Source organism: Engraulis encrasicolus, chromosome 13, assembly GCF_034702125.1.
Source record: "Engraulis encrasicolus isolate BLACKSEA-1 chromosome 13, IST_EnEncr_1.0, whole genome shotgun sequence".
NCBI lineage: Eukaryota > Metazoa > Chordata > Actinopteri > Clupeiformes > Engraulidae > Engraulis > Engraulis encrasicolus.
In genome coordinates, this window is record NC_085869.1 from 56,037,594 (window position 1) to 56,050,419 (window position 12,826).

The 12,826-nt window shown below is 41.5% G+C and overlaps 1 protein-coding gene across 6 annotated transcripts in view; it reads left to right on the forward strand.

Annotated features, from left to right (window-relative positions):
* LOC134461425 (uncharacterized) overlaps positions 1-11,907 on the forward strand; it is a 34,591-nt gene extending 22,684 nt beyond the window's left edge. For 3 of the 6 annotated variants that reach the window (XM_063214351.1, XM_063214354.1, XM_063214352.1), the window contains 4 exons: positions 6,737-6,799; positions 7,956-8,027; positions 9,211-9,285; positions 10,108-11,907. In XM_063214351.1, coding sequence (XP_063070421.1) covers positions 6,737-6,799; positions 7,956-8,027; positions 9,211-9,285; positions 10,108-10,721 — 824 coding nt within the window. In that variant the 3' untranslated portion in view covers positions 10,722-11,907. The remainder of the gene's footprint in view (positions 1-6,736; positions 6,800-7,955; positions 8,028-9,210; positions 9,286-10,107) is intronic. The other 3 variants (XM_063214353.1, XM_063214355.1, XM_063214356.1) reach the window with 3 other exon arrangements.
* Positions 11,908-12,826: the final 919 nt, after the last annotated feature.

Sequence of the window (12,826 nt, forward strand, 5' to 3'; positions counted from 1 at the left end):
CCGCAGATTAGATTAGATTAGATTAGATAAAACTTTATTTTCTGTTACACATGAAACAGAAAATTATCTTTGGTGTGGATTCAGTGATTCTCACAGACATTAGACAAGACTTGACAAAACAGGACAAAAACAAGACAAGACAAGAAAATATGTGCAAGCTGAGACTGGACAGCTCATCTCTTGTTCAGTCTGACCACAGCTGAGGGGATGAAGGATTTCTTGAATCTGTTCTTGTGCGCCAGTGCAGCACTGAACCATCGACCCGATGGCAGTAGTTGGAAGGAGTGATGGAGGGGATGAGAGGGGTCCTCTATGATCTGGTCAGTTTTCCTGATCACTTCACTACTGTACAGCTCAGATAGGGAGGGTTGAGGTGAGCCAGTAGTTTTGATAGCCTGGTTCACTGTGCGTGACATTTTTTTGTTGTCTAATGCCAATTCAATTGTACCAGGAGGATAAATTGAAGGTGAGGACTGATTCAATGAGGGAACGGTATACTATCATAATGTCCTTGCTTACTTGAAATGATCTGAGTTTCCTGAGTAGGTGAAGGCGTTGTTGTGCTTTTTTATATATTGAGTCCATGTGCTGTGAGAAAGACAAGAACGTGTCCATTTCCGTGCCCAGGTACCTAAAAACGTCCACTTGTTCCACTGTCTGCCCTTGGATGGAGAGTGGCTGGAACAGAGTTGATGTCTTTTCTCTGCCACCACAGCATATCTCCTTTGTCTTTGACACATTCAGCTATGAGGAAAGTTCTTCAAAGGTTTGTCTCAGGTTGTCAACTACCTCCTGGTAGCGACAGGGTCAGACATATGTGCCACTAAGGCAATGTAATCAGCGTATTTAAAAAGTGCCATACCTTCCCTGTGACACACAATATTATTTGTGTACACAGAGAAGAGGATTGGGGATAAAACACACCCTTGAGGAAGTCCAGAGTTCAAGGTGATTTTTGAAGACCCCATTGAAAAATACCAGCTGTGGTCTGTCCAGCAGAAAACATTTAATCCACTGGGTAAGTGCTGGGTGGATCTGAAGGTTGGAGAGCTGCTGGAGGAGTGTGTCAATATGCACAGTGTTGAATGCAGAGGAGAAGTCCATGAACAGGATCCTGGTGTGTGGGTGTATTGAGTCCAGATTCCTGGCCACTGTGTCCAGAAGTGAGAGGCTTGCATCCTCCACACCACGGCGTTCCCTGTAGGCGAATTGGTATGGGTCCAGCTGGTCTGACACCATACAGGATAGAAGGCTACACTACACTCTCCCCATACATTTGCATAGCAGAGCTGTTAATAACACTGGTCTGTAGTCTTTGAGAACTTTAACAGGTGACTTCTTTGGGATGGGGATGATAGTGGATTCCCTCCATTGGTAAGGGGCACAGCCAGAGTCCAGGAGATGCAGAAAAAGCCTGGTGAGAACACCACTTAGCTGTGTAGAACATTTTTTCAGCACTCTCCTCCTGAGCCTGTCTGGGCCAGAGGGCTTGTATGGGTTGACTCTGTGCAGTATGGAAGTCACTAGCTGCTCATTGAAAAGATGTTTAATTGCTATGCAAGTGTTGGATCTGAGCAATTAGTCCCCGACGGCTTGGGTGCTCTGCCCATCATAAGGTTTAAGCCTTGCCATGCCTCTCTGGCATTACCAGAGATCAATTTCTTCTCCACATTATTTTTTATAGTTAATCTTGGCGCGATTACCTGCGAAGGCAATGTACTGGTGTCATTATTTGACAAAGCCATTGTGTTTTTACGTGCAGAAAATGAAAGCATGGATACGTTTGACTCTGCCGATGTCTGTTTACATTCGGTGGAGGAGAACAACTATGGTAGTCAGACTGCAGGCATTGTGCTGCGAGTGTTTAACTGATGCATTGTTTGTTACTTAGCTTATAGCTTCATGTATTTACACATACTAGAAATAAAGCATGTATTTAATAGAATATAGACAGGTTTGTTCTCGCAAACTACCGCCACTGTGCTGCCAAGAGAACAAAGAAGTAGTAAGACGACCAATCACAGCACCTTTTTATCCTGGTCCTTAATGTCTGTTCAACGGATAGTCAGGATTTTTTTGAGGCACTCGACGACGAGCGCAGAGCCTCTACGCAGGGGGCGTGGTGGCGCACAGACACAGGATGGACGGACGCAGAGGCTATGTGTCTGAAGCATAAATTAGGAGACGGAACTTGAACATCCTCCTTTTCAGTGGGTACTAGGTTGGGTTTGATTTATTCTTGGTATATACCATACTGGCTATCTTTGATTACATTATCTTACATTACAGTTAGCTGACACTTTTATTCGAAACCTATTATAATTATTTAGATACAGGACATTGGTTATAGTCCCTGGAGCTGTGTGGGGTTCGGTGCCTTGCTCAAGGCCACGTCAGTCATGGATGACCATTAGGCCATGGCGGCCACTACCTGAGGCTTGTGATGGGCAACCTGGATTCAGAAGCTACAATCCAGTTCCACACATTCCAAATGACCTGCTTTTACCTGTCCGATTAAACCAGGTGATTAATTGGACAGGTAAAACCAGGTCATTTTGAATGTGAAATGTGGCACTGGATTAAAGCTTCTGAATCCAGGTTTCTTATTACTGTAGGTGAAGACAAAGGCCGTTACCATTTTGGTGACACTATGGTATAACAAACGCTCTGCACAATTGCATAATAAGAGTACCGGAGTGAATGTCAACTCAGGGCCCCAACAACTGGAGCAGAGACTTACGGAGATATACAGCATACTGGTTTACACTGCATACAGTTGAGGACGATATTATTAGCCCCCCTCCTGAAATTAGACATTTCTCTTGATTTCTCAGTGAGAATGATCATTATGAACCGTTTCTGTTATTCTGGAAACAAAGACACTGGTGGAGATAATGTCCAATGAGTTGAATTAGCATTTTTCTATCATTACATGAGTTTAAACAAAAAAGGGCAAAAATGACAAGGACAAAATGATTAGCCCCCTGATCATTAATAGTCAATATGACGCCATTTATGAACCAAAACTGACAACAGGCACTTTGATCAGTTGTTACCTAGGTTGGCACATGTCCCACTAGGGATTTTGGCCCATTTCTTCACTGCAAAGTGTTCTAGCTGGTCCAAATTGCATGGATGCTGAGCATAGACATTTGCCACAGACTCTCAGTGGGATTGAGGACTGGACTTTGAGCGGGTCATTCCAGTATCATGGTTTTAGTGTCCTTGAAGAACCTCTGAACTAATTTAGATGTTTACCTTGGGTTACAATGTTGTTGGAGGACCCAGAAATCCAGATCCAAACCCAGACTCTTTGTGTCTGAGGCTGAATAACAGTCTAAAAACTTGATGCCCCCCACCACTATGTGTAACTGTGGAAACTGCTTAGTCTCATTAGACCAAAGAAGCATTGGACACCTGCCTAGATGATTGTTATTGACCTGGCCTCACCTGGAGTTTTTATTTCCAGAAAGACAGCTGTTAGGGCTTGTCATCTTATTGGGCTTTGGGGCCATCATCACAGAAGAACCCTTTTACTAAAGGCGGTGCATATCAGAGTGTTATTGAGCTTTGCCTATGAACATTTGAAAGTCAAAAATGAGTTTTGAAAGTCTCTGCTTTCATCTGATGAGATTCCATTGCACCTGCTTTGATGCATGAATTCTGCTTCTGTCAGGTGAAGAAAGGGATAGTCCTTAAAACTTTATAACATGGTTTCCACAATAAACATGGTGGTGGAAGCATCATTCCGTGGCAGCCTCAGCCACAGGAAACCTTGTTCGGGTGTACGGCACCATAAAAACAGAAGATTATGATAGAATGTGGAAGGTGACCATGCAAAAATATGCTCAAAGAGGAAGATAACATCTTCTCTGGATCTTTCAATAAGATAATAACCCAAAACTTTCATCCAAAATTGTTCAAATGTTCTTCAAGGATACTAAAACCATGATCATGTTGTGGTTCAGATCTCAATCCTTTAGATAGTCTTTGGGGAGTGCTGAAAATGAATGTCCATCCTCAACATCCATGCAATTTGGACCATGTTAACTATTTGCAATGAAAAAATGGGCCAAAATCCCTGGTAGGGCATGTGCCAACATAGTTAACAACTAATCAAAGTGCCTGATGTCAGTTTTGGTTCAGAAATGGCACTCTATTGACTATTAATGATAAGGGGGCTAATAATTTTGTCCTTGCCAATTTTACCCCTTTTTGTTTAAACACATTGTGAAAATGGAAAAATTCAACTCATTGGACATTATCTCCATCAGTGTATTTGTTTCCAGAATAACAGAAACGGTTCATAATGGTCCTTCTCACTGAGAAATCAAGAGAGATGTCTAATTTCAGGAGGGGGGCTAATAATATCGTCCTCAACTGTACATCTCCAGATATTTTGCAGTTTACAGTGTAACAGCCCATAACTGAAGACATCACCGCACGCATGCACGCACGCACGCACGCTAGGGTGCATCAGTTGCCCCCTATGAAAAGATATTGCCTTGGCCCTATAGTAAAAATGTTCTACACCCACAAAAAACACACTGTGTAAAATATTTTGAAATTTGGATGAAGTCTACCGGGGCCACCAGCCCCATGAAAATACAAAATAATGGTGATAGTCAGAATCTTGGAATAGAAATGGACATTTTGCTGCATAAAGCTACCCAATAAAAAACATATGGTCTCAGCTCTGTGATAAAAATGTTCTATGCACAGTAAAATCACTCTGTGTAAAATATTTTGAAATTTGGATGAAGTCTACCGGGGCCACCAGCCCCATGAAAATAGAAAATAATGGTGATAGTCAAAATCTTGGATAGAAACAGGGCTGGACTGGCCATCTGGCATGGCGGGCATTTCCCGGTGAGCCCCGCACCCTCGTGGGCCCCCATTTTTTTTTTTACATTACTGAAAATAGGGGCCCATGAGGGTGCAGGGCCCACCGGTGAGTCAGTTCTCCGGCACTAATGATAATGAGGGGGGCACCTTAAATCCAAAAGTGCCCAGGCCCTATTTATCGCCCAGTCCAGCCCTCAATAGAAATGGACATTTTGCTGCATAAAGCTACCCAATAAAAACATATTGCCTCAGCTGTGTGATAAAAAAAATGTTCTATGCACAGTAAAATCACTCTGTGGAAAATGTGTTGAAATTTAGATTAATTCTACTGGGTCCACCAGGCCCATGAAAATACAAAACAATGGTGATAGTGATGGGCAACCTAGATTCCAAAGTCCAGTGCCACATATTCCAAATATAGCCAATATAATGAACCAGCTGACCCACTGCCAGTATCAAGCAAGAGATTGCGAAGTTGTATGACTTTTGTGTGCTTCACCTGTGGGCCTACAGGATTGTACAGGTAGCTGTTAATACCTGGTGGAACTTAAGCTGTGAATGCTCCTTGGAATGACCTGTGTTTTTTAAAGAAATCCCTGCAGTAGTTCAATAGAGTACATACAATACAACTGTATGTGATGTTGGAAAGAGTGGCTTCCCAAAACCTGTACTTAAGTGGCTTCTAGGTATGTCATGGGTATCACCAGGCACAGAGTCCATTGCCAAGGGCCTCTCAGGTAAGTTATGGTACTCATCTGATGGAGTAAAGTGAAATACTACCACAGGTGATGGGATAAAGAAGTAATGGCACTCTTCAATACAGTTGTATTGACTGCTTTGTAGCCTAGGCATTCCAAGGAACATTCACAGCTTTAGTACAGATGTTCCTCCATGAATTGTAGGCCCACAGGTGAAACACACAAATATAACAGTCATACAGCTTTGCAATCTCTTGCTTGATACTAGTAGTCGTCCAAGGCAGCAAGGAATTGATATTGTGTTGCAAAAGAGCAAATTTGCCTAAATATAGCAGTTTGACCACAGTCTGTCCTGAGACTGAAGTCTGTGTAAGTGGATCGACTGAATACACAACCTGCTTAGATATTCCTTCTGTTTGTGCTCCCGACACAGGTGATCTCACTAATTACTTCATCAACCTGGCTTAAGTGGTAATTAGGCTCAGCTGGTTCATTATATTGGCTGGGGCAAATGTGTCACGCGGTTTGTCCACCTCTGTTTTAAGACAATGGCAAACCTAGATTCAAAAGCTACAATCCAGTGCCACAGATTTCAAATTACCTGGTTTTACCTGTCCAATTGCCCTAACTGGAAAGGTAAAACTAGGTATGTCATTTGGAATATGTGGCACTGGACTTCAGCTTTGGAATCCAGGTTGCCCATCACCATCACCATTATTTTGTATTTTCATGGGCCTGGTGGACCCGGTAGAATTCATCTAAATTTCAACATATTTTACACAGAGTGATTTTACTGTGCATAGAACATTTTTATCACAGAGCTGAGACAATATGTTTTTTATTGGGTAGCTTTATGCAGCAAAATGTCCATTTCTATTCCAAGATTCGGACTATCACCATTATTTTCTATTTTCATGGGGCTGGTGGTCCCGGTAGACTTCATCCAAATTTCAAAATATTTTACACAGTGTGTTTTTACTGGGTGTAGAACATTTTTACTATAGGGCCAAGGCAATATCTTTTCATAGGGGGCATCTGATGCACCCTAACGCACGCACACACACACACACACACACACACACACACACACACAACCGACCAGCTTTTATGACATTGGAGTACACTCCTGAAAGTGTGTGTGTACAGTCCTGATGTGTGTTTGTGTTTTTGTTTGTGTGTGTTTGTGTTAACAGTGAAAAGAAACATCACCTCCATCACCATCCAGAGTAGTGTTGTACCCAAAGCCCCAGCAGTCAGTAAGTTAAATTATATTCATTTAATATTTATATAATATCACCTCTAGACAGTTATTAAGACTCCAACAGTCAGTAAGTTGAAATATATTATAACGTGCAAAATATATTTGAGACATTTGCCGAGCATGGATCCAGTGAAACCAAGTTATGGCTTATCACTAGCAAAATTGTTGCACTCCTTGGTGGATTAACATGTCTATTGAGTTGCCACTTAACCATCCACACAGCCCCGGCAAAGTAATACCCTTGCAAATATTCTTAGTTGCCAGGCAGTGTAGCTTTCCCTTTAGGCCTACTGTCCCCATCACCATACCGAGAAAATGAACATGAAGTCTCAACAATTTCGCACCGCATAGGCTAGCCTATGCCTAATTTTAAATCAGAAATAGCTTTAGTGCATTTTTAGATGAAACAGCTTGCAATGCACGTCAAAGCCAAATTGGCTATTTGTCCTGTATTTTTACTGGAGAAGAAAAACTTAGTGCTATCCATGCTGTTATTTCATTAGGGGCTTGATGTTGCACGACATGTTATAGGCTAGTTATAACCACTGACCTCTTATAACGCATGTGAGTCAAGCTGTGCATGAGATCAAAGTGCTGAATGATTGACAGGTGTATCATAGCAACAGTCATTCTTTCATTCTGAAATCAAACTCTCACATGGACGCGCATCGCTACGACCGGGAGCAATTAAGACCAGTCCTAAACTCTGTTGGTGCAACGGGCTTACGGTGGTCTTAAACAAAGACCACTTTAGCAGTTACGACCAGTCTTAGCTAAGACCATTTGGTGCAACCGACCCCAGGACGTTATAATTTCCCTCTGGATTAATAAATGATACTCTACTCTACTCTCTATTAAGTTTTCACGTTATTTTAGTTATTATTTACTATGAGACTCCAGCTATCAAGTTTCATCATACAAAACTCCACTATTCAGAGTTTCTTATTTTAAACCATAGCAGTATGTGTCCCATTATAAACCATAGCAGTATGTCTTCCATTATAAGCCATAGCAGTAAGTTTATTATAATGCGTGTGCTACATTGCAGCTAGAAGCCTCACTGTCAATAATACTGTAGGCCTATACAAATGTAATTGTCCTATTGTTATAATCCATTGCAGTAAGTGCCCTATTATTTTACTCAATTACAGCTAGAAGCCTGTCCACCAGTAGCAGCACTGACAGAAGTGTTGAGGAGGAACCACGGAAAGCCCCCGCAGTCGGTATGTCTTCACTCCATCACTACATATCATATTACAATAACATGATATCAGGTTATTATTAGGCCCCGACAGGCTATATGGTACATACCCTGAATAACTCATGATATGAATTTACAGTCGATAGTCGATTTATAGTCGATACTGCCCTACAAATGCAAACTGCACATTTAGTCAAAATTGAATTTGAACACGGCCTTTCTCTCAGTTTCAATGTTGATGTGGTAACTGCACTTTGCCTTTGTAGGGCAGTGTACATTACCTTGAATCACCCGTGATTTTAAGTAACATGATATAAATTTACTGTAACATAATATTGGCAGTCCAGTGTGTACGTGGCCTGAATGACTTGTGGAATGTGACTTTTTGGCATGCGCATGGAGTGCAGCAGCATTGGCTTGGTCTGGTCTTAAAGGAACAGTCTACCTTATTTCAGGATATTGCTCATATGTAGTGTAGTTAAGCCCTGGTAAAATATGAGAATACATAGGATTTCTGTAGGCCTATGTGTTTGCATTGCTTAGTTTAACAGTATAGCCATAAAAAGCATAGCAATGGAAGTCAATAGAAGCAAACAAAAGATCATCAAATGTACTTGTAAATTTCTAAATTTAATGTAAAAATCATCAGAGTGCAAAGCGGCTTTTTAATTCTTTCCAGTGATCACTTGTGGCTTGAGGCTAATGGTTCTACCAACTTCCCATGATTATGCTAAGCTATGCTAATAATTCTAAGCCTAATAAACCTAAGCTACTGAACACACTGAGAGAAAATCATACGAAAACTATAAATATGTGAAAGTCAAAAAAGGGTGGACTGTTCCTTTATGGTAACATGATTTTGCATGATCTTACAGTAGTATTAGCACCATGTGACTGTAAAATGGAATTAGCATGATCTTACAGTGCTGTTATGTTAGCAACATGTAGGCTATCAGTGTTGTATAATGTTAGCATGATCAGACTGTAATGATATGAAAACCATCTAATTGTAACGTCATATTAGCATGATTACGTGCATGATCACACGTGTGTGCTTGTTTGTTTGTGTGTGTGTGTGTGTGTGTGTGTGTGTGTGTGTGTGTGTGTGTGTGTGTGTGTGTGTGTGTGTGTGTGTGTGTGTGTGTGTGTGTGTGTGTGTGTGTGTGTGTGTGTGTGTATTTGCCTGTTTGTGTACCTGTGTGCAGTCAGAAGCCTGTCAACCAGTAGCATCCAGAGAAGTGTTTTGGAGCCACTGAAGGCTCTTGCAGTTCACACGCACTGTGAGTTACCTACGATCTTACTAGTAGTCCATACGCACTTTTAATCTAACACTTAGAGAGTCAATTAAACATGTTCTAGAGTGTTGGCCCCCGAGTACTCTTTAAGTGTTGAAATATATCTTGTGATCTTAGTTGCAGTTCACACAGACTGAGTTTCCAATGAGCTAAGTCTACACAGGAAATGTTAGAATGAAAATTCAACATTCAGGGAGTAGAGCAACTAATTTCTAAACTCTAAATCCTACATACACTCTAAGTGTTTAATTTTAACTCCATAATGTTGAATTGACATTACAAAATGTACTGTGAAGCATGTTCTTATAATGACTTACAGTATATAGTATACATATGTGGTATGTTCTTACAATGATATGCACATTTCCAAAATGCTCTATAATTTAAAATGGAATTTTTACCTCCGCCAAGAAGGTTATGTGCTCGGTTGCATTTGTTTGTCTGTCTGTCTGTCTGTCTGTCTGTCAGCAAGATAACTCAAAAAGTTATGCACAGATTTTGATGAAATTTTGTAGAGTTGTTGGAAACGACAAAAGGAACAAGTGATTAAGTTTTGGTGGAGATCTGGATCACGATCCGGATCCAGAAATGTTTAAAAAGATTCGTCACCATTGCGGGATGGGGCAAATTTCAACTCCACAAAAACAATGCATGATTTTGGCATGATGTTACTTTACCACGATCTTATGACGCGTAAGTATTCTGTTTTACAATAGTCGTCTTTGACAGGCAGGACAATTAAAAAATGTGTACATATCACCCTGTGTGTGTGTGTGTGTGTGTGTGTGTCTGTGTGTGTGTTTGTAGTCAGAGTGGCGAGTCCCGCACCAGTCCAGCCAGTGGAAATCAACAAGCCATTGTTCGGAGCGCCAGCGAAGATCACAACCGACACCACGGCAATGACAGCCACAACGACAGATCTGGAGCAGCTGAGAGAGCAGTTTGAGAAAGAGAAGAAAGAGATGGAGCAGAGGCACAGGGAGGAGATGGAGGAGATGAGGGCAAGATACGAGAGGGCTGAGGCCAGCGCTGAGGCTCAGAGGAACCTCGGCATGATCCTGCTCCCCGAGGTCAAGATGAACATCAACATCTTCAAAGCCCAGCTAGAGGAAGAGTTCAAGAGGCAGATGCAGCTGCAGCCGCAGAGTAGGCATAGAGGGGTGCAGAACGGGGCGACCAAGGCCATGACACACATGATGGGCAGGTTCCACCACCAGGTGGCAGCACTGGTGGCTAGACTAGAGGGCATCCACTACGATGGAGACATAGAGATGGATGACGTGAGGGAGTCTCTGAAGAGAGAGATGGAGAAGGAGAAGCAGAAGGAGAGGGAGATGGAGAAGGAGGGAGGGGGTTTCCACAGGGAGATAGAGGCCATGGAGAATGATAGAGTCATGACGAAGAAAAGCAGGCTGTTTTAGAGAATGGGGTAGTTAGCATACAAAGTTGACATTTGTTGTAGGGAAGCCACACTCTCGTATGGAGTTATTTTTCTATTTAGTGGATTAGCGTGATACACATGACACACAGACAGATACTTGATACTTGATGTCTGTAACCCACTTCATAAATTAATAAATAAAAAATCAGAATTGCAGTTGAGAGCGTGGCTTTTCTTCAACAGATGTACTGATACTGTTGTTCACACCCGAGTTGAGTGCCTTTCCTCAAAAAACCCAAAAAACACGACATCTGCAGATAGTCACAGAAATAGATGGATGATTGATTGATTGATTGATTGATTGATTGATTGATTGATTGATTGATTTATCGATCGGTCAGTGGGTCAGTTGGTCAGTCGGTTGAATGAATGAAAGATACAGAAAGTGATTACAAAGAAAATCAGACTGGTGTAGGGGAATAGTAACCAGGCAGACAGGTAGACAGATGGCATATAGATAGAGTGATTGTTTGATTGATTTATTGAATGAATGATATAGTAGTAAGAATACTGAAAAAACAGGGAAAAGAGGCTGGGCTCCCATGCTCGCCACATACAACATGCACGGTAACTATGCAAATCTAGGAACTGGGGTGAAAAAAAACCCAACTAAAATGTCACACCACCAAATCAAAACAATTTCCAGGTGAAATATTGGTGACATACCTTCTTGATGGGAAGAAAATATATTTTAATATTACATTTTAGCTGTCAATTGTCAGTCTAAACTCGGTGTGACAGAATATGCAGTTACTAATTTTCCTGTATAGGACAGAATATAGGAAATGCAATCTTCTATTTGTCTTCCCTTTGTAATGAAACAAAGTAGGCATTACATTACTGGAAGACAGGGCAGAGGGATGGCTTTTGGGTTTTTAGTCGTTTTGAATGATTTCTTCTTTGTCATATAAAGTATACAGTGCAGTGTTTACCATGCATGACCTGCTTGCATTTTTATTTTGGTTGTTGTGGTGTTTTTTTTTCCACAAAAATGCTGTGTGAGCAAAACTGACACGACAGAAAGCTTTACTGGTCAGAGATCGGTCACAGTATCATCTACTTCCTTCAGCAAATTGCTTTACAAAGTACATTAAGATATTTCCTCGCCCAAAAAAGGGTGCCATGGTCAAGATACTCTGAAGTGTTGTTACAAACAAGATGTAAACGACAACAGAATTGCTGCACATGTTGATGGAATTTGTTACGTACAGGAACTGTATAGCTCTGTTGTCGGTTAGTGGTTGCATCAGCATTTTACTCCAGTTAGTAAATTCCAGGTGTAAGTACAACACTAGAACATTACGTTACATAGCTGTTACACTAGGTCTACATATCAGTTACTCACTGAAGTTAGCTGTGCAAAGGAAAGTGGCAGGATTTTGTTTACTTCTACTTTTACTCTTGACATCTCTGTTTTACCTTCACAACCATCACTCGGCAAACATGGGTTAAGATGGATCATGATTATGATCATAGCTCTTGAAATGTCTTAAACAAGGTCCCTCTGAGTAATATTACATTATTACATTACATAACGTTTAGATGACACTTTTTTTTCAAAGCGACTTTCAGTTATTTACAGGATTGTGGTGTCAGTCCCTGAAACAATGTGGTGTTAAGTGCCTTGCTCAAGGGCACTTCAGCCATGGATGGTGATGTAGGGAGAGGTATGGGTGGGATACAAACATGCTATCCTCTGATCTTACAGCCAGCTCTTTAACCATTAGGCCACGCCTGCCCTATGGTTGAACATAGTGCATGATTTTGAGTTGCTCTGGAGAGTATAGACACTTACAGTCTGCCGGGGTGCACTGTTAAACTAGGCCCTCCAATGTTTTACTGTCGCTTGTGTGCTCGTGATGCAAGGCTCGATATCACTGATGATGAAAGTTTTATTCAATATGTCGCAAAATCACAGTCCAGATGTCATTATCTCATTTGCAATTGGGACATTGTATACGCAAAAGTCCCCCAAAAGGTGATCTGCCACGATTGACAACACGGAGGCGGCACAACACTGAGGCAAGAGCTTACAAGTAACAGGATAGGACAGGAGGAACTACTGTGACCTTCCGCCGTAGCCCT